Source organism: Octodon degus, unplaced genomic scaffold (assembly GCF_000260255.1).
Source record: "Octodon degus isolate 3935 unplaced genomic scaffold, OctDeg1.0 scaffold00108, whole genome shotgun sequence".
Taxonomy (NCBI): Eukaryota; Metazoa; Chordata; class Mammalia; order Rodentia; family Octodontidae; genus Octodon; species Octodon degus.
In genome coordinates, this window is record NW_004524684.1 from 857990 (window position 1) to 882003 (window position 24014).

The following is a 24014-nucleotide window of genomic DNA, read 5'->3' on the forward strand; positions in this document are numbered from 1 at the left end:
ATTCTAAATCTATATATCTGGTTCAAACTTCTGGCTTTATTTTAAAATATAATAGTTAATGTAAAAAAAAGTACAATAAACATATGAAGAAATGTTCAACATTGCTGGCCATTAGAGAAGTGCAAATTAAAGCAACACTGAAATTCTATCTTAGTCCATAAAGAACAGAATCTATTAAGAACAAGCAATCAAATAGTGATGAATGCTGGTGAGGCTGCATAAGAAAAGGAACACTTCCACTGTTGGTGGAATGCTAAACTAGAACTTCTATTTGACCCAGCTATTCTCCTTCCAGTTATTTTCCTGAAAGAGTTAAAGACATCAGAGTACAGCAGCAGAATGCACAATAGCACAATCTTGGAAGCAGCCTATGTGTCTTATCATCAAATGAATGAACAGAGAAAATGCAGTCTCTACACAGTGACGCACTACAGCATCATGAAGATGAGCCTTTTGAGTCATTCGTAGGAAGACGGACACGCCCTAATATAACAATTTCAAGTGAAATAAATCAGACACACACACTTAAATATCACATGGTTTCTCCTATATGAGAAACTCAAATCATAAATAAGAGTACAAGCTAAAAGATGACAGGAATGGAAAGACATCTCTCTCAAATTGGAAGGGGTCAAGAGATGGAGGAAGCAGAGAAAGAATTAGATGTTATGTACCTATACTAATGCCACACAGGAATGGCAACTGGGTACTGAAAACATGGAGTAATTTAAAAAAAATAGTTTTACACAGGTTTTACAAGAAATAATGGCTGAATCAAAAAAAATGCTTTGTTACTCTTGAGATAAGTAAAAACTTCAACCAGCCACTGTTATACCAACTCCTCTTAATCACATTGTTTCTGTGGATAACCCACTACTATTGTAGGATTGCTAGACTGTGTTGGATTGTTTTGCTGAATTCAAGCACCTATAATATTTGGATGCCAATGGAGTGCCCATCTCTGACGGGACTGAACAAGAAGGAGGGATGCAGAGGAACGACCATTATGTATTTGTATGTACGGAATGGTTGGGATAGATATACAGCTACTTTCGCTTTGTTCAGTGGGAAGAGGGATTTGTGATAGTGGTGTTTGGACAGGACGTCCTGTCTACTTCTTGTACTATGGATGGCCACTAAGAAGATAGCAGTGTACAGTGTATTAATTGTTGAAAATGTCCTACTGATCGGCTTTAGGCTGTCTCACTGATATTTGTTTCTCAATAAAATAAAATAAAAAATAAGAAAAAATTTAAAAATTCACATTGTTCCTATGTCTGATGGCAGGAAGTGAGCTATTTGATTTCAGTCAGTCTCAGAAAACCATGTGAACATCAGTAAGGGAAATAGCAGATGATTCTTACAAGCTAATTTTTAATATTAATGGATATTTTTCTAGGCCCTGTGAAGATTTTTAATAAACTGACTATACATTATCATTTTGGAGCTATATCAACTCAAGATGGACCTGGAAATTCAGTTTTGATTCTCACACAGGCAATAGCTTTTCATCATTCAAGAAACAACTGTGTCCCTGTGTACCTTGGTGGTGCCATTTCCAGTCAGTAACACACGGAACAGGTCTGCGGCATAACCACTCAGCATGTGCTGGTGCTCGTTGGTGACTGTCATGTTTGTCAACAGTCTCAACCCGGCCAGCTGCACGGCAGAATCCAGGGGACCAGACATGACATCCTCACAGACTTGATGGACGAATACCTGAAGGCAGAGGGGGACCATGGGCATTTTGGAGCCACCCAGTGACTTCCCTGAACAGTCACTGCTCCATACAGGGGAGTGGGGTGACTGCTCAGAGTGGAACTGGTGTCTCAGAAAGGATGACTTTTAGATTCATCCCTCAAACTGCACACACAGTTTTAAAGCTGCCTTTGCTAAGGCTGGCACTGTGCTGAGCACTTAACAAACACATCTCACGGGATCCTGGGAAGTCTCATGAGGTGGTGTTGAGGGCACATCTTACAGCCCAAGGCTATGAAGTCTTCCAGGAGCTCAGGCTATCAGGGTCAGGCCTAAGCCCAAGAGTCCCTGCTCCCTGGCAGGAGCTCCCAATTTAGCCCATATTTGTTTCTACCTGTCTGGAGGCCCAGGGTCAGGAGGAGGATATTCAAGGCCATTTTGTATCACAGTAAATACCTTAGTGGGGGTCCTGTGAGCTGTATGGTGTCAAAAGTAGAGTGAGGGGAGGGGACAAAGTGAAACAGAAATTTTCTTTACGGAGTTATTCTGTGAGAAGCAAGCAGAAGGGGCCGGGGAGATGGCTCAGTGGAATAAGCGCTTCCCTGGCAAGCACAAGGGCCTGAGTTCAATCCCCGGTTCCGCAAAACAAAACAAAACAAAACAACCCCAAAAACAAAAACAGAAGCAAGCACAGCAAAATTACATTTCATTTTCATTTTGCTAAGGATAAATAGATGGACAGAGACATATATAGATTATGTTTTGGTCACCTAGCCAAATTTAAACTTCACTAATAGTTCTACTGAGGAAAACTTTTGAGTTTTAAGAAACGATCAACTATTCAATAAACCACTATTAGTTTTTTTTAAAAAAAATCCCAAATGTAGGTGGGTATAGTGATGTAAGCCTGTAATCCCAGCACTCAGGAGGCTGAGGCAAGAGGACTGCAGTGAGTTCAAGGCTAGCCTGGGCTATATAGCAAGACTGCCTCAGAAATACAAAAAAAAAAGAAGAAGAAGACAAAAGCCAAACCTCCACATCACACCACCACAGACACTAATTCAATGGCAATAAAGCAGACTGAAACTTTATTGCAGCTTTAAGCTCTAAATTATAAATCAAATGGCTCAGTGGTGACACCCATCCTCTTTAAGAATTGTTATTTCCTTAGTTCTTTGTATGTCCTGTGTTTGTAAAGGCGCTCTCTTTCAAAGGATTTGCTAAAATGTGAACATTTATATCCTTATTGCATCAGTCTTTTCCCCATTTAAATTCTAGTAACAGCATTACCAAATGGGTCAGCTCAGTTATTTCCAACTCCCTTCATTCCCTTTTTTAAAAAAATTTTTCTCCTTGCCCAACTCTCCCTGTAGAGACCTTGACATTCTTAAAAAGCCAGATCAGATGCCACCTCTGATAGAAACTTCGGGATGGGATTGTTTCTGTGCTGCATTTTTTTTTTTTTTAACCTCTTTCCTTAAAGCACTTCATCACATTCTGCCTTGAATTACAACGGTTTATGGACCTGCTTCATCCTCGATTACCTTAGAGAAAAGGATTATCCTAATCACACTTATACTCTGTTCCACAAAGCAACAGTTCACTGATGTTAAATGGAATTCATACCATCTTTTTTCCCTCCTTTTTATGTGTTTGGTACAGGATCTCACTACACAGCTTGAACTCGTAGTGATTCTTCTGTTTTTATCCTCCCCAGTCCTGGAATTACAGGCATGGGCCACTGTGCTGGGACTTAGTCATCACTGGCTCAGTGAGCCCTGGGGGTGGCATGCGGGACTGGGGGTCAAACCCTGGTCCCCGCACTTGCCAAAGCAGGCACTTAGTCCACTGAGCTGTCTCGCCAGTCCTCATACCACTTCTTAATTCACTGAGTGCTTCTGCTCATGCTGTCTGATTCTGGCCTGGTTCTTTTAGTGCCTTGGGACTAAATGGGCTCCAACTACAAAAGTCTCCTGTACTCTACCTCCTCTTCGCTACTTCAGGCTCCCCTCTCCTGGGCCTTATTCTCTGTTTATTTTTTTTAAAGTCAATTCTTGGCCACAGAGCTACACAGGACAGTCTACTACAGTTTCATCACTTACCTTTTTATTTTTTCTTTCATGTGTAGAAAACTTTTACATCTTTGATTTCACAATACTTACCTTTATCTTAACTTGATTTTCAACATTCACACTCAGGTTATTTAGAGCATTTAAAGCTTTCTCTTTAATACTGTGGTTTGGACTGTTGATTTTATTTCCAACAACTGGAATACCACCCAACTCACGAATAATAGCCTAAGATGGAAAAACAAAAACAAGACCATAACAATATGCTTTCCCTCTGTTGAATTCAGAATTTACCAATACAATGAATTAACCACTTCTAAGAAATACTTTTCCCACACACAAATCTTCCCATAAAAAAAAAATCTTTGTTCTTCCATAGCTAATATTTTTTATGTATATGCTTTAATGATTTTTTCTTTACAATAAGTTTTGGACAATTTCATTTTGTGTATCTTGGTATGATTTTATTTAAATTTCTTGTGCAAAAGGTTCATTTTTCTTGGAAATGAGGTATTACAAGTTGAACTAAATTCAGAAATTTTAAATCTTTAAATATTTATTGCCTATTCTTTTCTACTTTGAGAATTCTAGTTATATGAATATAAGTTTCTTGGTTTTGACACAGTGAACTATTATGACTGATCTGTAAATTCTTCATTTCTATTTTGGACAATTTTTACTGTTATATTCATTTATGTTTGTAAATAATTTATTTTCAATTTGCAATCTATTAAAAAATTAAAATAAATAAAGTAAAAAAAAAAAAATCTTAAAACCCGACAAATGTGTTTTTCTTCCCCTTCCCCTGCCACCACAGAACCACCTTTCTTCCACTTCACGTTCTCTTTATGCTGCTGCCCAGAGCCCCTTGCAGTGAGACCTTTCCCACTGACTTCAGTGAATGCAGCCACTTCTTTGTTTACCATTTGTGTATACTTGCACTATTGGCTCAAAAGAATCTGAAATTCACTTCTTGGGAATTTATCACTCACTATATCACTAAATTTTTTTTTTTTTTAAATACTAAATCTTTTTTCTTTTGGTTTTATTCTTTTAAGACACGGCCTCTCATAGTTCAGGCTAGTCTTGAACTCACTGTGTATAAAGTATCTTGCTAGTATTTTAAAATTAATTTTATTTTTTAAATTGATATGTAAAAACATAAAATTATACATACTAATAAAGTACTTTGTGATTTCTGGATACTTGTATACATCATATAATCAGATTCAATATATCTGTCTCATTTATCACTTCGTTATGGCAAAACCATTCAAAATCCTTTTTCCTTGCTTTTGGACAAGTGTACTATGCAATCACTATAGTGACCCCACTGTCTACCCACAACTTCGTAGATAAAGAAAATCAACTGCAAATAAAGAAATGTGTTTGAACTATAGCATGACGTTATAAAATAAAGATTTGCAGAGCTACTGAAACGATCTTGACTCAATTTAAAAATAATTTACTTTTTTGGGGGGGTACTGGAGGATCTTGTGCTTGCCAGGCAGGTGCTGATGCTCCTGAGCTATATGTCCTGGGCCCAAAATAATTTACTCTGAAATGAGCTACAGTCTCTTATTACAGACAAATTTATAAAAGTGTTACCCTGCTTGGCAAGCGCAAGGTCCCAAGTTCAATCGCTGGTACTGCCAAAAAAAAAAAAAAAAAAAAAAAAAAAACCCAAAAGTGCGCTGCTGCACTCTTGGGACCCCTCCAGACGCAGCCCAAGCCCAGGCCCAGCGAGTGTGTGAGAGAGGTTCCATGCTCCTCTGCACCCACTGGATGTCTCCGTCCTAGCCCAGGCCCACTTGTGAATGAGTCCTTCTGTCCTGCTCTGGACCCCTCCAGACCCAGCCCAGGCCTGACATACAGGCCTGGGGTGAAACTCTGCAGCTGAAGTCCCTACAGAGAGGCTAGGGGCCAGAACCACGCAGCTAATCCAGGAGCACAATATCTTGCCAGGGGGGCACAACAGGTTCACTTCTAAGGGCTGTAGCAGGAACAAGCTGAGCACAGCAGCCAGACCCAAGCCAGGCACGACTGGATGAATTCAAACTTCGTAGATCTGCACCCGAATTTCAGTAGGTGCTAAGGCTGTAACTGCACCAAAGCTGTACACCAAAGGTCAGAAGGCAGTGCTATACAAAATGAGAGAAAAGGAGCAAAATGCAATCTCAGGCCCTGAGCCCGTCCAGAACAAGTGCAGAAGACACTAGCATAGAAGAAATTGAGAATCATACAGCTGAAATGTCTGAATTAATAGTGACTGAAGTAAACAAACAACTGCAGAAAGGTATAGAGGAACTCAGATAAGAAATAACTTCTGACATAAAAATATCTCTGAATTAATAGCGCCTGAAGAAAAGAATAAAATGCAGAAACATATAAAGGAAATTAGATCAGAGATAATCTCTCAAAAAAAAAAAAAAGATTTTGGGCTGGGGAGATAGCTCAGTAGAATAAGTGCTTGCCTGGTAAGCACAAGGGCCTGAGTTCAATCCCCGGTTCCAAAAAGAAAAAAGAAAAAAAGAGAAAGAGAGAGAAAAAAGAAATAATCTCTGAAATAAAAAAAGAAAGGATAACTATAATGAAAGAATAACTGCTACTCAAGAAGACACTGATAAAAAATAGAGATTAGAAAAAAGATGGAATCCTTCAATGAGCAATATAGGAAAGAAATAGATTAGCAGACTCAAATTACAGAGGAACTTAAAATCTCAATCACAAGCTTACAAAACCGTTTAAGTGAAAGTGAAGACAGAGTTTCAGATCTTGAAGATGCCATTGCAGCTAGTGAAAAGGTAAGAAAAGATCTCTTTAAAAAAAAAAAAAAAAGTGCTATGGTTGCAAACACAGCACTGGGGTGGGGGGAGATGGCTCAGTAGAATAAGCGTTTTCCTGGAGAGCGCAAGGGCCTGAGTTCAATCCCCAGTTCTGCCGAGAGAAAGAGAGAAAGAGAGAAAGAGAGAGAGAGAGAGAGAGAGAGAGAGAGAGAGAGAGAGAGAGAGAGAGAGAACACAGCACTACAGAAGTGCCTGTGAAAATGTATTTTTTTGGAATGCTAGCTCTTCAAGATGGTAAGATATTCCGCTAAAATGTTCAAGGGTTCACATGGTTTTGTAATTTTGGGAAACACTGGTTATAAAAATAAACTTTTTTTTTTTTTTTTTGAGACCAAGTTTTGCTATGTAGTTAGGCTCGCTTTTGACTCACTGTGGAGCCCAGGCTGGCCTTGAACTTAGGGCGATCCTCCTGCCTTGGCCTCCTGAGTGTTGGGGATACAGGTACGTGCCACTATTCCCAGTGCTACAGGTTTCTTTACTGTGACACATTGTGTAGGAATATTGACAATTGTATGTCACTATGACATACTATGAACTGTGAACTATTTACTAAAGAGTCACTTCTTAACACATTAACATCTTGCAGAGTCGGAGTTCCATATTGTTTGAAAAATGGTGCTCAAATTTTTCAAGGAAACATAATCTGAGATTTGGCAGGGTTAATGGCAATAGTCAGTTACCACATGTCCTTGGTCTCCACGGACAACGAAGTATCAATTGTTTACATTCTTGTAAGGAAAACAGGCTAACAGTCACTTACCAAGACACACTATTCTGTCCCCTAAACAGTGCCATCATCTGCTTTCTACACCCAGCTCAAAACTGCATTATTAAGGATAGACTTAGCTTTTCCTCTGCAATTCCAGGTTCTTTCCAAGGACTTACAGTTACTAGAAAATAGCTTTTCATCCTTTTTTTCTGAATAGTTACGCACTGCTTAACAACAGGGACAGGTGAGATATGCCATGCTGGCAATTTCATCACTGTGTGAACATCACTAAGCCAGCTGTCACTAAGCAAAATAATCTAATAGGGCCATCTAATGTATGAAACCCATATATGCAGTCTATAGACAAAAATGTTATGAGTAACTACTGAAGTAGATAACTGATGGTGACAGCACTCACTTCCACTGATCAAGAAAGAGCCCACTGTGCCTAAACTTGATTCAGAGGGAGATAAAAACAGTGGCATCAGAAATACTTCAACAGGCAGGCTGGCTAATTAGTTGCCATCTATTGCTTTTCATCACTTATTATATGACGTCAGTGACCACTGCTTCTTCCACCCCAGAGTCAGTGGTGGCACTGTTGACCAATAGAGTTCACAACATCTATCCCTGCTTCCTGGCTGCAGGAAATGCCTGTGAGCCAGATCTCACCAATCAGGTCCAGGATCTTTTGCCTTAAGAGACTGACCAAAGGGCTGCCATCGATCCTGGTAGAACATTACCTTTTGGGTCACAAGCTATGGGGATGAATGCATGAGAGGCCAATGGTTTTCTTTCTACTCCTTGAAGTCAATCTCTTCTCAGGCAAGGACCAATATGTAGAAAACAAGAGATAGACAGAGGCAGAGGGGAGAGGGAGATGGAGGGAGGGATGGAAGGGAGAAGAGAGGGAGAAAACACTCTGATAACTGCAGCCTCGAACTCAGTCTAATAGTGCCCCAAACCAATCCTTCTCTTAGATATCCAAGTTTGCTGATTTTAGTACTTTCAATTAAAATAATTTCAGTAGTACTCTGTCATTTGTAACTGAAAAAGTAAAATAATGCATAAACATTTTGTGCATCTTCCTAAAAACCTCTAAAGCTTTAGATAAATCGTGCCATTTGGAAAAAAACTGGACTCAAAGAAAGTATGAATTCCAAGTAATTCTGTCCTTCTGACAAGGTTAACGAAGGGTATTAGATGAGAAAAATTACACAAAAGTTTCTACTTATTCTCTATGGGGAAGGAAGGAGGGAAAAAGGGAGCACCTCATTAGGCTTCTTAGTCTTGCTAAATCTGTACCTGTAGAAGCGATTCACACTGATTCAGTGGTTATCAGAACCATGGGGCTAAGAGCTACAGTATCATACAACTGCACAGTTTAAAGTTTCTTTATTGCACTGACAAATTTTAAGTAATTTAAAGGGCCATAGGTTTATTCCTATTTTTTTTTATTCCTATTTAAAAAATTTTTTTTATTCTTTTTTTTTTTCTTCACATTCTGTAGGGAATTAAGTTTAACCTATCAATACTTGATGGAAAATACCTGTTCCATGTTGTGTAAGATGTTTGATATTCAGACAGATAGTGAGGCTAAGTTCAACTGCCTATGTTATAAGGTAATAATATCATTAAATTTCTCTTTTGGAGGGTTAACAACTTAAGTTTGTGGATTAAAAATTAGAGAAAAAGAAGGGCTGTAAGGAGAGCCAATATTTTGGCCCTAGCCTCTTAAGGTCAGTGAGGACTCAGGACATAGGAGAACCTGTACTGTAACATCATGTAACTCAGTTGTGTCCCAAATTTTCTGATCAAGGAGATTTTCAGGCCACATAGGAAAGTGATAGGTGATGTAGAGTGTGCCTAAGGAGAGTCTCATGGAGAGAAAACATTTTCTCAGGCTTTTACACAGAGCAAACTGATCAAGCAATGGCTGTGACTCATCCACATGACTGACACTGACACAGGATCTACAAACTGCGGTACAGGGTTTCAGGGTAAATCCTGAGGGGATGTGACTGGCCTTGGCAGATATAAAAGTTACATTTCTTGTCATATAGGTCTTGCTTTATCTTGATCTTAACCATCCAGCAGAAAAGTATAAAAATGAGGTATAAAAAAGTAAAGTCATATTAATATGCTGAGCTGTAAAAGGCTGAAGTTAACAACTTCTGACATTGCCAGTCCTATGGATAACCCCCTACAATTAGGGACTACTGAACTATATTGGATTATTTTGCTGAATTCATGCACCTACAATATTTAAATAGCAATGAAATGCCCATTTCTGACAAAACTAAACAAAAAAGGGGATACAAATGAAGGACCATTTTGTATCTGTATATACAAAATAGGATAAATATACAGCTATTTTCTCTTAATTCAATGAAAAGAAAGATTTATACTAATAGTGTTTGGACAGGGTATCATGTCTGCATCTTGTACTATGAATAACCACTACGAAGACAATAATATGCAATGTATTAATTACTGAAACAGTCCTACTAATCAGTTTTGAAACTGTCTCACTGCTATTTGTTTCTCAATAAAATTAATTTAAAAAAATAAAATAAAAGGGCCATGGACTGCCAAAGCTGAACAGACTCTTGTACTACGTGATGCCTGTGACCAGTTTCACAGGCATCTAGAAACACACTATTAATCATACTGCCATTAGGTAGTAAACAAATGTCACATTGTAGGCATATATAGTCATACTGTATAGACGAGGAAATTGAGGCTCTTGAGAGCCTAAGTAACTTAGCCATACAATTACTGCCACTGTATTGGACAAAAAGAGCTTGCTTGCTGAATGACAGTACTTACTTGGTTGCCTGAAAAGGCTGCACTGTTACCCAGAGTGACCAAGGCTCTTTCAGTAATTACAGGATCCTCAGTTGACTCCAGCAGGTAAAGGAGTTTCTGAAGTTGTTCAGCATTTAAGATATCATCATATGAGCCATTAGTTAAATCTTCTAGATAAGAGGAAAATTATTTAACATTATCTAAAATTAACATGAGCTATTTTTAACATTTAAAAAACAATACCATGATGCTATGTATAAGTTTATACACTTTATAGGCTTTGTCTCACTTAATCCTCAAGTAACTCTAGGAAGAAGATACCATTATTATTTTCAATGTACAGATAGGAAACTGAGGCTCCTGGACATCCCAAAATTAGCCCTTGGTTACCTGGTATATGTCTACTAGTAATCAACTACATACAAATAATATGGACTCCTAATGCTAATACCATTTAAAAAAAACAAACAAACAGGCACACCCATCCAATGGAATTCCTGTCTACAGAGCACAGGTTAACTACAGAACATGATCTGCACTAAGTAGAACTTTACTCATTACCATTTTGGTATATTCATTAATCCTCTAATAATTTGCTAATATTTTAAGATTTTATCTTTATTCATAACTGAGACAGGTTTTGGAAGAGGTTGTTCAGTGATTTGGGACGGTTTCCATCTTTTTCAATGCTCTCAAAGTCTTATTAGTATAAGAATTATAAAACTCTTGACAAGAATCAAGCATTTAAGACAAGGAAAAGATCATCCTTTAAATTTAAGGGTGATGACAACAAAATGGCTATTTCAAGTCTTCAAAGATAGACTGCAAGCAACTCGTTTTTAAAGTTGTCTGACTTAAGATGATTATGATCATGGGAATTGGAAATTTTAAAACAAGTTGTCACTGCTGATCAAAACTGAGTTAGCATAAGTGAGGTATCTGGGTCCAGCCCACCACTTCGTTACCAATACAGAAATATCTCTGGTACAGGGAAAAACAGGCCTTACAAGAAAGGGTAAATACCCATTCTAAACAAAAGATAAAGAAATCTCTTTTTAGAGCCTTTTATGAGCTTATCTGCATTTATCTTTTGTCTGCCCTTTTAATATAAGTTGTAAGTCAAGTAAAAGTTAAACCCAGCATTTTTCTCAAAAGCTTGCCAACCTTAGAAATGTAAATATTAAGACAGCATCAGTCTCCTCCCTTCTGTAGGAGCCTAACCAACACACCTGCTTATCTCAAAGATGTCTTATTTTGCCTCTGGATAAAGGCATTTAAACGCCAGAAATAACTGCTCTAACTATACCAGAGAATTTAGAGTGAATTATGTATAGCCAAGTGTTGTCTAATCCTCTTAAAGTTATCATTTATCCCAAGTTCCATCTGCCCAGTCACACAAAGATGTGTTTTTGGCACAGCACTAAGCAGACTGCCTGTGATATCTGGTTCTTTTACATTTATGGAAAAGTTTCTTGGCTGGCAGTTTTACGTCTGATCGTTTCCCTAAGTTTCCCTGAGCCGAACCATCTTCTACGACAGTGTGCAATCGGACCGTTAGCATTCCGACTGACTGCACCCATTAACTTTTCCACCCAAGCCTAACAGGCCTGGAGGCCGCGGCAGTTCTTCTAGAACACCCGCGCACCTGTGCCGTGGGCCCTCCCCTCCCCGAGGCCCGCCCAGCGCGGGCGCCCGGCCTATCTGGCGTCGGGCCCGGGCCTCGCCCTGCCTCGCCGCAGGCACCGCATAGCGAGCCAAAGCCTGCGCGAGCGACCGAGAAGTCATCAGCCCTCGGCCAGGCCTCCGCCGCGACGCCCATCACGGGCAGGAAGGGGCTCAAGCTCTCGCCCACAACCGTCCGGCGGCTGCCGTCTCCGCACCGGGCAGTCCGGTACCTGCGGACTCTGAGGAACGGAGCCCGCGCTTGCTGCGCCGCGGGCCGCGCGCCAGGCGATATAGGCAGAAACCAGCGCCCGCACCCAGAGCCAGGCCCGCCGCCACCCAACCTGCAGCCCGGGCGCCACCCATGCTGCGCTGCGCTGAGCTGCGCGACCGCGCAACAGGGAACCAGACTGAGGCCCGCCTCCCGGAAGTGTCCGCTAAACGCAGGAGCCCTCTTCAACTAGCTTCTTCCCGGGCTCCGCGCGTCACCCCCAACGTCCGCCCCTCAGCCTGCCCATTGGTCTGTCTATAGGTTCTCCCCTCGACCTGCCCATTGGTCCGCCCCCTAGTCCTGCCCAATGATCCGCCTCCTCGGCCTGCCCATTGGTCCTCTACCTTGGTCTGCCCGCTGACTTTCCCTCTAGGCCTGCCTATTGGCCCGCCCCCTCATCCTGCCCATTGGCCCGCTATTTCGGTCTGCCCATTGACCCTCCCTCTGGGCTACCCATTGGCCCGCCCCCTGCCCACCCCTCTCTTATCTCCGCCCTCCCTGCGCGGAGCCCCGGCTGAGTTCTGAGTGCCACCCGTGGTTGCCAGGCAACGCCTCCAGCCCAGAGCTGGTCTCGCTAGGCAGCGGCGCTTGTGCCTGGAACCCACCTAGAGCGGCCTCTGTCCCGCCTTAGCCATGGCTTCGCTGCGCACCGCCGACCCCGCGCTGAGGAATTACTTCAAGGAGAACTACATTCCTCAAGTCTGCGAGGTACTGAAGCCTAGTGGCTGCGGACGCAGGTCAAGTGTGGGGAGGGCGAAGAGGGCAGTTAGGAAAGATTTCCCCGAAGAAGGGCTTGAGGAGTGGCGGGAAGGCGGAGCGACAAGGGAGACAGTGAAGTCAAATTGGGTAAGGTGCAGGTGGAGGCCGGAAAAGCCCAGGAGTGACTGTTGTCGAAGCGGACAGCTCCCAAGGAGCACGGCCCAGCGCGGGTTCCCCAAACGCTCGTTTATGAGGCTTGGACTAACCCGAGGACGGGAGGAAAGTGTGGAAGAAGTACCAAAGGCGAGGAAGGCAGAGAGCCGAGCTGTACCGGGAGGGAGCGTCTTCAGGAAGCAGTGAGCAGTGGATAATGTCAGAGTCTGGTGGGCTCCTGGTCCTGGCTCAGGCGAGCCGGCGAAGGCCTCTCGCTATCCCATTGCGTGCGCGCACCGGGACTGTCTTCCCGCTTCACTGCGACAGGAGGGAAGCAGACGAGGGTGGGGGTGAATAGTAGCTGCTGTGGGCTTGTACCTACTTTGTAGCCTCACAAACGAGGCAGGAGGCTGAAAAAGTTCTCTGGTGATTTCCGTTTCTCTGAACATAGCTGGTGAGATGTTGGTGGGATGGGCTGTATTTGCGTGGGCTGGGGCTGCAGTAGGTATGAGCAAAGGTAAGTTATACAGAGAATGAGGAAGAGAAACAGCTAGGGAAGCAAGTGCTAGGTCTGACCTCTGCCTATTCCGCTCATCCCTTCTGGCCCCCAGCCATATGAAACCAGCGAACAGTGCCTGCTCTGCTAGGGTGTGTCACTCTCACCCCCTGCTAGGTCACAAGGCACCCACAGCAGAACCTTAGCTGTTCCTGTGGGTACACACACAGACTTTCTTGCTCCCCCAGTCTCACACCTCCCTTTGCTTCACCCACCTAAGCCTATCTGTAAAACACACAGCTCAGTAAACTGGACTTGAACTGTCCTTTGGAGTTACTCTAGGAGGTCCTGGCTGGAACCCCAAATGAGGGCTGGTGCTGTGTTCTTTTGTTATCTCACATCTGGTGCTGAAAACCTGGGAGGTGGTGGTCTAGAGCCTCTGCTCTGGTGTTTGACTCCCTCTCCTCAACCTACTGGATGATAAGAGCTAGTGACCTTATTGCTTCAGCCCACCAGAGACCTCTTCCTAACAACTCCACCATCCTAATTCTGCCCCTCAAGACTGTAGATAAATCCCAGGGGGCAGTCAAGCATGTCTGTCTTTCTGGTCAACTGTTAAGTCCTAATTAGGCCCAACCTCTAGCTTTGACTAGATATAATGGACCTACCTGGATGTAGGTTGCTGTCTGTCCTTTGGTTAAGCTTTTAGTCTTCATCTGGAGCATGCTCCTTTCAACTCCAGTCCTCTTCCTTCCTGTTACACACTGGGTCCCTACCCCTCCTAAAAGCACTCCTGTGGGGTGCCTCCTCATGGCCCGTATTCAGTCCTGTCTCAACCCCAAATGTCTTATCTTTTTCTGTAATGTAACCAGGCCATGATTCGAGCTAAATAATGGCTTTCTTAGGCCAGAACATGGTTCATTTGAGTTTTTAGATCATCTCTGACCTTGACCACTTTCTTATGTGTTCAGACAAATATGAAGAAGTCCCCTATGATGGGGCCTTTTTTTTCTTTTTCCTTTTGCTCTTGTCCCTCCCTCTATTCTTTCTGCTCTAACACCAGATAATCCCCCCCCACATGCCAGCCTTTGGTCCCAGGCTCTTCCTCACACAAAGCTTCAGTCCCCCTACCCCTTACCTGGCCTTCCTTCTGACAGACCACCCTTGCCAAGTCTGCTGAGCCCCTGACCTAAAGCCTCTTTACCCTTTGGGAATGGTTGCCTGCACTAATGGTCCTATCCATGTCCACATCCTATTCTTCCTTTTCAATCTCTCTCAACTAGGAAGCTTTCCTTGGTTCTTTTTCATCAAGGTCCTCACATTATGTTAAAACTGCCCTCATTTCACTCCTCAGACCTCACATGGTGCAGTATTCATATAATTCTCCCTGTGGCTCTCCTCTTAAATGAGGGACAAGGATAATGGCAGCAGATATTGGCACTCAAAATAATGACAAACCCCCCTAAACAGTTGATGTTCCTAGACAGGTTTGTGTCTAGTTGTATCCCCACAAAGCCTTATACAGTCATGGGGCAGACTTATAGAGTTTGTGATTAACTCATGATCCACTGGGATTATGGGTGTGAGTACTGTGCCCAGCCTGAGGCAGATAGCCAGAATACAACTTAAGGGAGACAGACTTGCTTTCTGTAGCCATTGTTGCTGCTACTCCTCCATTTTGCTTTTGCTCTTTGTCACTGTCATGAAAGGTTGCTTTCTGTCATGTGCCACTCTGTGTGGGAGCCAGCTGAGATAAACTGAAACCTCCAGTAACTGTGAGCTAAACAAACATTTCCTTCCTTCATTTTGGTGTCAGGTATTTGTCCCAGCAATGAGAGAAGAGTAACTGAGACAAAATTTGGCACCAGAGAAGTGGGGTCATTGGTGTGACTAAACCTGATCATGTGGATTACAAGCTTTTGGGAATGGATTATGGGAAGATATAGGAAAGGTTCAGAGATGTTGCCTACAAGAGAAGCACTGGAACAGCTTTGGTTGTTCTGTATAGGAGATTCTGGTCAGAGCTCAGACCAGAAGGCTGATAGAAATCCTGCTTGTAAAGACCAGCCTGAGAGTTTTATTCTGGGAAAAAGGATTGCATTAGTTGTTGGACTCCGGATTATTTGTGTTATGGTGTAGCAGAAAGTTTGTCTGCATTTTGCTTGTGTCCAGAGACGTTGCCTGAGACTGAAACTAAGCATGACGGACTGATTAATCTTTTGAAAGAAATTTCAAAGCAGCCAAATATTGAGGTAGTATCATGGCTCTTGTTGGGGGCTTTTAGTGAGATTTATATTGAGAATCAAGAGCAAAGAGCCCAACAGGATGATTTAAATTGTTATGAGTTTGGCCAGAAAGGAAGCTCCAATAAAATAAAGCTGTGGACTGCAAAGATAGAGCTGAGAGGATCTCCACTGCCAAGAAGGAACAAGAGGATGGTCTGAGGGCATCACTGAAGGCAGCAGGCCTCCACCCTTTGCAGTCTCAGAATTGAGGGGAAAGCCACAGAGCCCTACGTTCCAGAATGGAGGCAGGGGCCCCACCAGTTTCCAGAATTGCGCTGGCATAGAGAATTTATTCCTCAGAATCAGTCAGAGTGCTTTTCATCCAGGCACTGCACCCCTACAGCCAAGAGAGAGGAAAATCTGGCTACTGCTTCAGCTGGCAGCAGATCTTGGCATCATCCACGTGGCACTGGTTTTGGGTGCATTCAGAATGCAGGAGTTCTGAGGTTAAGAAAGCTTCCACCTAGGTTTCAGAAGAAGGCCTGGGAGGCTCAGAGAGGGAAGTGTGAAAAGCTGTGAGTGAGAAACCTATTCAGTGAAAACCCCAGAAGATTGGAAAAGCCAGGAATGTGGATCATCTAAGAAAAACTGCAAGAGGGGAGCAAAGCAACCCTAAGAGAAAAGCCATGGGAGCTCCCACCAAGAGTGCCGTAAAGGCAGAGCTACATGGACCTCACAATTTGCCACAGATTGCTCCAGATGTTCTACATGGGACTACAGGACCTAATGTTTGCCTTGCTGGATTTTGGACTTGCTTTGGTCCTAATGTTTGGTCTCCTGCTGTGTGTACTTTTTGGAATGGTAATATTTATCTTGTGCCACTGAATGTTGGAAGTGTTTAAGTTTTCATTTGTATAGGGGCTCATAGCTAAGTTTGCCTTAGATCTTGGAACAGACTTGTGACTTGGACTTTTCAGCAATGCTAGAGATGGACTAAAATGTCTTTTGCACAAAGGGATGTACATGAGTATTTGGTATCCAGGGGTGGAATGTTATGATTTGTGTCTAGTTGTCCCCATTCAAAGCCTCATACAGTCATGGGGCAGACTTACAGAGTTTGTGATTAACTCATGATCCACTGGGATTATGGGTGTGAGTACTACACCCAGCCTGGGCAGATAGCCTGAATACAACTTAAGGGAGACAGACTTGCTCTCTATAGCCATTATTGCTGCTACTCTTCCATTTTGCTCTTGCTCTTTGCCACTGTCATGAAAGGTTGCTCTCTGTCATGTGCTACTCTGTGTGGGAGCCAGCTGAGATGAACTGAAACCTTTAGTAGCTGTGAGCTAAATAAACATTTCCTTCCTTTATTTTAGGTGTCAGGTATTTGTCCCAGTAATGAGAGAAGAGTAACTGAGATAGGTTCCTAGAGAGAACATGAGCCCAGTTATAAGATTGAGGGGTGGGATGAGGGGGAATGCTAAGACTTTCTCCAATACATCCTCATTGGCTTAGACAGGGCCTCCATTAAAACCATCAACTTTGACAAACTCTGAAAAATCTATTAAGACCTTCAGGAAAGCCCAGCCCAGTTTTATGGCCTGGCACACAAAGACATTAAAAGTCCACATGTGCTTAGATCCCTCCTCAGCTAAGAGGCAACTTTTTCTCAAAACTTCTTTCTTTTCCCAGGCAGCCTGTGACATAAGGAGAAAGCTCAAAAATTCAAGGATGGTCCGCAAACCTCTGAGGCAGATGTCATGACCACTGCTGCCTTCAAAGTCCACCAAAACCAAAAATTTGGGCAAGCCAGTGAGATAGCACAGTGGACAAAGTGCTTGCTTAGGCAAGCTCAGGGACTGGGGTTCCATTCTGGCACCACATGCCACACTGGCCCCACTCCTGGGCATGCAGAGTGGGCCACTAAGACCAGGCATGGTGATGCACACTTGTAATTCTAGTGCTGATGAGGCTGAGATGGGAGGATCAGTAGAAGTCTGAGCTGTGTAGTGAGACCCTGTACCAAATACAAAACCAAAAACTTGTCAAAGAGGTCTCCAAAAAGTCACCAATAAATCCATCCTTCATCTTCTTACACTTCATCTATCCTGACCAGTTGCCTAAACAGAAGTGTGAACCCTCTGGGCCTTGATTTCAATGTGGCAAAAGGAGGCACTGGGTAAAGCAGTTCTCAAATCCATGGTCTCCACAAAACCCTATCACCTATGCACTTTAAAGGGGGACTGGAAAGGGCACTGTCCTCATTCCAAGATGAGGGTGGAGCCATCCACTCTGGTGTCCTGCCCTGCCGCCTTAATAGGGCCTGTTCTAGCTAAAGACTTAATGGAGCTTGTGGCTCTTGTGCCCCCAGCCTATCACCACACAAGAGCCCAGAGTAACTCTTCTGGTAGAGAGTAAGTGTCATTTTTCTTCACATAGAGTCCACTTATTCCTCTTTGTGAACATTCTTGGGACTTACAGTTAAATCTTCACTATCCAAAGTGAGAGTTGATAGCTACCCTCTTTATCCCTTCGTGACAGCATCCTAAGTTGCACCCTCATGTGCTTTTGGTGGATCCCCAGTGCCCTATTCTCCTCCTGGGACAGGCCCTCTTTCCCAAGTTCTGCATGATGGTCATCATTTAAGATTCTCCCTCCTCTACACACTCTCCCCTTCTCCCCCTTGCTCTGATTCCCCATGTCTACCTTGATTTCCAAGACCTTTATACCCTCACTTGCACTGACCCCACATTAGGCATGGCACTCAGCTCATCACAACAGTCCTTCAAGGCCTTAGGGACAGTCCCCACATAATTGACCATGTTCTCAGCCACAATCTTGATGGACTGTACCACTCTCTCCAATAAAGATGTCCAGTATGATGGTGTTTCCTGGATCTGGAGTCCCCTGTCCCCAAGACTGGCTGATATTTCTTTCCTACAGTTTTCCCACCTCACCTTCCAAGGCACAGTACAGACTACCATTCAGCCCTGGGGGTGGGGGACTACACTTTAAATTACCTTCCAGGCCATTTTCATGAACCACAGAGCTCTCATTCAGTCAATTCTCTGCCTCACAAAAACAACAACAAACAACAAACCAGAAACTGCTCTCATTCCTCACCTTTGGGTTCCCAACTTCAGCCGCCTAGCCAGACCCCCCCTGTATAATGCTTCCCTCAAACTCATCACACACACACACACACACACACACACACACACACTCTACTGGCTCAGGATATCATTCACAACTACCCCCAAATCTTCATCATCATGATCACCACTTTCCCAGCATGCATCACAATCCTGTCCCACAGTACCAGCTCATAGATTAAAATTATTTCTGGTTAGTGTTGGGCATTCTACATCTGGGCACATAATTGAGACCCAGTGCTCCCCCTGAAACACTTCACAATAGATGAAAGCCATGGCTCTAACCCAAATACTTTTCCTAACTTCCTCCTGGCTTTTTCATTACACAAAAAAATCTCCTGTCACCAACCAAGGCTACATTAAAATTCTAATAGAGACAGTCACACTGTTACTAAAGGTGGCCACACTTTAGCCAATGTGGGAGAGACTCTACAAGGTCCTCTTTACCACCCCTGTTCCTGATATGGGAATGATGTAAGACCTTCACATCATATAAGGGAAGTAGAACTCTTGACCTTGTAGATGTGCACTATGCTGAGTTCAGTTCTCTGCAATCATGAATTAATTGTAGAAACATAGGAATTTAAGAATAGGATGTATTTATTGAGAGAAGTAAAGCTTCTGTCTGAGAGAGAAAGGGTCCAGTGGAGCGGCCAAGGACCCCACTTTTCAGGGGAGTTTTATGGAACAAAATCATGAGGTGAGACAGGGCTAAGGTGGGACAGAACTATAATCAACCAATAAAATTACAAGTATAGTCACTTAGGTAGTATTTATCCAATGGAAAATCACAAGGGGAGTGTGAGATGGGATGAAAATATCAACCAAAAAGATTACAAGCATAGTTGCTTAGGTAATATTGATTAAATGGGTATTGGATGGGGCAGCAAGTCCTGTAGCAAATGCACACGGACTGGACAAGGACTTTCCTGGAAGGGGTGGGTTAAGGTTTGATCCTTTACCCAAAATGATTGAAGCCTATGTAGAATATCAATCACTGCTATTCCTCCCTAGGGGAAGTATGTGGGTGGAGTCATTCTTTTTTTCTCGAAGCTTGGCCTTCAGGGAATGGGGTGCTAGCCACAGTTGTTTTCTGCACTGACCTTTCCAGGGCCCAGCCTATCTGACTGCCTATGACATTTCTATGTACCCTAGCTATCTGTAGCATACCCACTGCCGTCCCCTCCCTGACCTCACTGCTCCTCTAAAACCCAAGCAAGTCAGGCTATTCTGTGCCTCCTCCCTGCAGCTTTCTCCAACAAAACTACCTGTCATTCTCATGACTTTCATGGTCCTCAGAATTAATCCTTTCCCTCAGCCTCAGCTTTGTCCCCAAATCCCTGACTTCTGGCTCTAAGACACCTTAATTGTCTCCAATTAAAACTTAATTGTCTGCATCTTAAAACTCCAAGCTGGATCATTTCCTTCACCTTCTGTTTCTACTTTCTGTTAACTCAGCCAATATAACAGTACCATTACCCACAGCAAACTGTGATTTTCTTGGGTTGTTGTTAACTCTCTTCCTGACAGGAATCAGAATAGCCATTACTGTTGGCACTAGGCAGCCAAACTAAGAGTCTCCACTCACCATTTCTCAGCTCTTTCCAAATAGATAGCCTCCAAAATCAGAGGGCCTTCAGGCTCAGTCCTGCCTTCTGCCCAATAGCTACCCCTACTAATTTTATGTGCTCCCCTTCTGACCAACAGCACATAAAATTCACTGCTGTCATACACAAAACCAAAATTACCAGCTACTACCCAGAACTTGATCCTGCCCTGCCCTCTATATTGTCTAACTAGACTTCCCCTCTCTTTCCCCATTTCTCTACCTGCTCTCTATTGAACTCACCAACCTGTAAGATTAAGTCAACTTGCTTGCTGCTGTACTGCAAAACTACTGAGACCTAAACTTGTTCATCACAGAAAAGCTGGGCTCTGTGCCTTTCTCCAGGAAACCTGCTGTTTCCAAGATTGGACTTGTACAAAATGGTATCAAAAGGCTATGTGATCAAGCTGCTGGCCTAGAAAATCTGTCTTCATCCCAGACCCTTCCTGGCTGGCTGAGCACTTTCTGGAGCTCCTGGCTCATCCCCCATCATGGGCCCATTGCCCCTCTCTCTTTCAGACCCTGTCTAGCTTCCTTTAGATACACATGTCCTAGGTCACTTTTCAAGTGGTCACCACCACCCTGTTGCTCATCATCCACCCATTTCCCACCAGTCACTTCACAGCTTTTCTCAGCTCAGTGAGGATATCACACCTGACCCCTTCATTTTTCTTAACCATACTTAAAACCCAAGAAATGGTAGGTATGTTCCCTTTCTGCTCTCCCTGCCAGCCACCTGAGTTCCTGTACCCAGCCATCAGAGCCTGGAAAAAAAAATGCCTGCTCTGCTAGGACACGGGACATCCACCCTACTGGCTAGGTCACAGATAAGAGAACATTGGAGGTGCTTATTAAAAGGTTAAGTACAAGTGTTCCCCTTTGCCTAAGACAGTTTTTTCCGAGGAGCCCTTTACTACCTCTGCTCCCTAGCAGCAGGTACAAGACAGTAGTCTTTTATCCTCCATCCCAGCCTTGAGCTCATTGCTTTCCTAAAAAGACTTAGGGTGAATCCCACTCTGCACAGATTTCTGACTCAATTTCTTGCCTTACATTTTTCTAAAATCTATCTTCTGTAAGTTTTAGAAGTATTTATCATAGATTTCCATGAATGAATGTTTAAGCTCTTCTGACTTTGTATGACCTAAATAAAACCTGGTTATTCACTTAGAATATTGTTCCCCTGCCAATTTCTTGAGTAGAATCTCATTTATAAAAAAATTCTGGCTGGGCACAGTGGCTCATAGCCTGTAGTTCTGGCTACCTGAGGATTGCTGTAGCCAAAAAGTAGGGGTCAGCCTGGTGAGACTCTGCCTCAAATAAAGGTCTTACATGGTTCATTAACTACCAAATCTGTTGATATTTTTTGGTTAGTTTTGGAACTGGCCATTTTCAAATATTGCTTCTTTCCAATTAAGTATGTTAATTAAAAAAAACTATACTACATACTTCTTTCATTGTTTTTTTTCCCACTCTCATTTTCTTTCTGTGCCAATTTGGATCATTTTCTGTTGTTAAATTTTCTAATTGTTTCATGCTAAGTCCAGTCTGCTATTCAGTATAGCAAGTGAAATTTTATTTTCAGATAGTATATTTTATAGTCCTAGACTATTTGATTCTTTGTAATATGTTCCAGTTGTTAAAATTGTACAACTTTCATCCATTATGTCTTTTCTGTTTTCTTTACAATGTTATTTGTTATTTTAAAATCATGGTCTGACCAAGGACAATGGTGCAGTTGCTTTATCACAGCTAATTGACAGGCTGGGCCGGGGTGATTACAGATTCGAGGCCAGCTTGGGCAATTTAGTGAAGTCTTGGCTTAAAATAAAAGATTTTGAGCTGTAACTCAGGAATAAAGCACCCCAAGTTCCATCCTTAGTACCACAAAAAGAAAAAGGAGCCTTTTGGCTACAACTGCCATCTTCCAGTAATTTGCCAAACGATGAACAGAAGAAACAACAAAGAGAGGAGCCCCAGATATGTAGTCTAGTTCTTTTAGAAAATGTGGAATTGTTCCTTTGGCCACATACATATGAATCTACAAAAAGGTGATACTGTAGATATCAAGGGAAGGTATACTATTTAGAAAAGAATGTCACATAAATGTCACAAGGGCAAAACTGGAAAAGTCCAACATTATCCAGTGTGCTGTTGGCATTGTAGTCAGGCAAGTTAAGGGCAAGATTCTTGCCAAGAGAATCAGTGTGTATACTGAGCATATGAAGCACTTTAAGAGCTGAGATGACTTCCTGACATGCAGCAAGGAACGATCAGAAACAGAAGGAAGCCAAAGAGAGGTACCTGTATTCAGCTAAAGACCTGCCTGCCCCACTGAGGGAAGCCAGGTTGTGAGAACCAGCGGGAGGAGCCCAAGCTGTGGGGACCTATTCCCTATGCATTCATGGCATAAGCTGGGAAATGGCTCCAGTGTTCAGGGCAGGGTGGGTGGCTAAAGTGCTGTAGGCCTTGGGTTCAATACCCAGCATTACTAAAACAAAAAAAGGTCCTTGTCATTGTGAAAGTGTATTTTTTAACTGTGTAGAAGTGTGGCCTCCTCATCCCAGAGAAATACTTAGAGAAGCTTCTCATTGTACCAGTTGGATATGTTGTGTCTTTGCTCTTCATATTCAGTGTTTTTCTTGCTGAAAGATGTAAGATGACTCACTGTACAGCAGATGGGTATCCAAGTGGTTAGGAAATGGGCAAGTAGGAATGAAATACTTATATTGGCTTGAAAATAGTCTCTCTGGATCATCATGTAGAAGGAAGTATGAAAATAAATGGAAGGCAGTCTATTGCATTACTGTTGAGTCAGGGAAAGTCCATCAGTTGGAAATGTATTATAGCTAGATTTTAAGGATCAAGAATTTGCCTTTGAAACCCTGCACTTAAAAATAAATTGCCTAAAGTATGCTTTAAAAGAACAGAGAGATGAATTCTATCCCCAGTACAAAAAAAAGATAAAAAAAAAGGAATTGTCTGATACCTGACTACCTAGAATATCTGTGGGTGTTTCTATTGTTTGTTTTCATCTACTGATTGATGATCACATTTCCACCTCTACCTAGTCATTTATTTTATTGGACATCATGTAAAAAATAAGAGTGACACATTCTTTGAGCATAGAAGAATTTCTTTCCTTTCTACAGGGTGAGAAGTTTAGCACCTCAATCTAGGCAAGACCACTGTGTTCATCTGGAACAGGACCACAGTTTTAATCAGTCCACATCTGGTTTGTTCTGGTTTCTTCGGCAGAGCTGTTCTGGGCTTTTTAAAAAAATGTTTTTGGTACAGGGTCTCACTATGCAGCTGGACTCGTGGTGATCCTCCTGTTTTCAGCCTCCCCAGCACTGGGATTACAGGGGTGCACCACTACATCCCAACTCTGTCACCAGTTCAAAGTGACTGAGGGTGGGGCTGGTGCAGCATGGGGTACAAGGGATCAAACCCTGGGCCCTGTGTTTGCCTAAGTAGGTGCTTAGTCTGCTGAGCTATCTCACTGGTCCTCTCTTCTGGGCTTTGATTGAATAGCAAGACTCTGTCTGCTAACCCTGAGAAAGAGAGGGAGAAGTTCAGTTTTGCCTTTCAGAGGATTTGGAGCTCATCCCTTCATCCTC

General features: G+C 42.8%; 2 protein-coding genes across 6 annotated transcripts in view; one reads left to right on the forward strand and one right to left on the reverse strand.

Annotated features, from left to right (window-relative positions):
• The window catches only part of Armc10 (armadillo repeat containing 10), a 17978-nt gene extending 5699 nt beyond the window's left edge, over positions 1-12279 (reverse strand). The window contains exons 1-4 of one of the 4 annotated variants that reach the window (XM_023724311.1): positions 12137-12279; positions 10152-10300; positions 3861-3995; positions 1543-1719 (exon numbers count right to left, since the gene is read on the reverse strand). In XM_023724311.1, coding sequence (XP_023580079.1) covers positions 1543-1719; positions 3861-3995; positions 10152-10300; positions 12137-12158 — 483 coding nt within the window. In that variant the 5' untranslated portion in view covers positions 12159-12279. Of the gene's footprint in view, positions 1-1542; positions 1720-3860; positions 3996-10151; positions 10301-12025 lie in introns of all 4 variants that reach the window. The other 3 variants (XM_023724310.1, XM_004639265.2, XM_023724312.1) reach the window with 3 other exon arrangements.
• Positions 12280-12618: 339 nt separating this feature from the next.
• Fbxl13 (F-box and leucine rich repeat protein 13) overlaps positions 12619-24014 on the forward strand; it is a 265793-nt gene continuing 254397 nt past the window's right edge. For both annotated transcript variants that reach the window (XM_012516486.2, XM_023724307.1), the window contains exon 1: positions 12619-12771. In XM_012516486.2, coding sequence (XP_012371940.1) covers positions 12697-12771 — 75 coding nt within the window. In that variant the 5' untranslated portion in view covers positions 12619-12696. The remainder of the gene's footprint in view (positions 12772-24014) is intronic.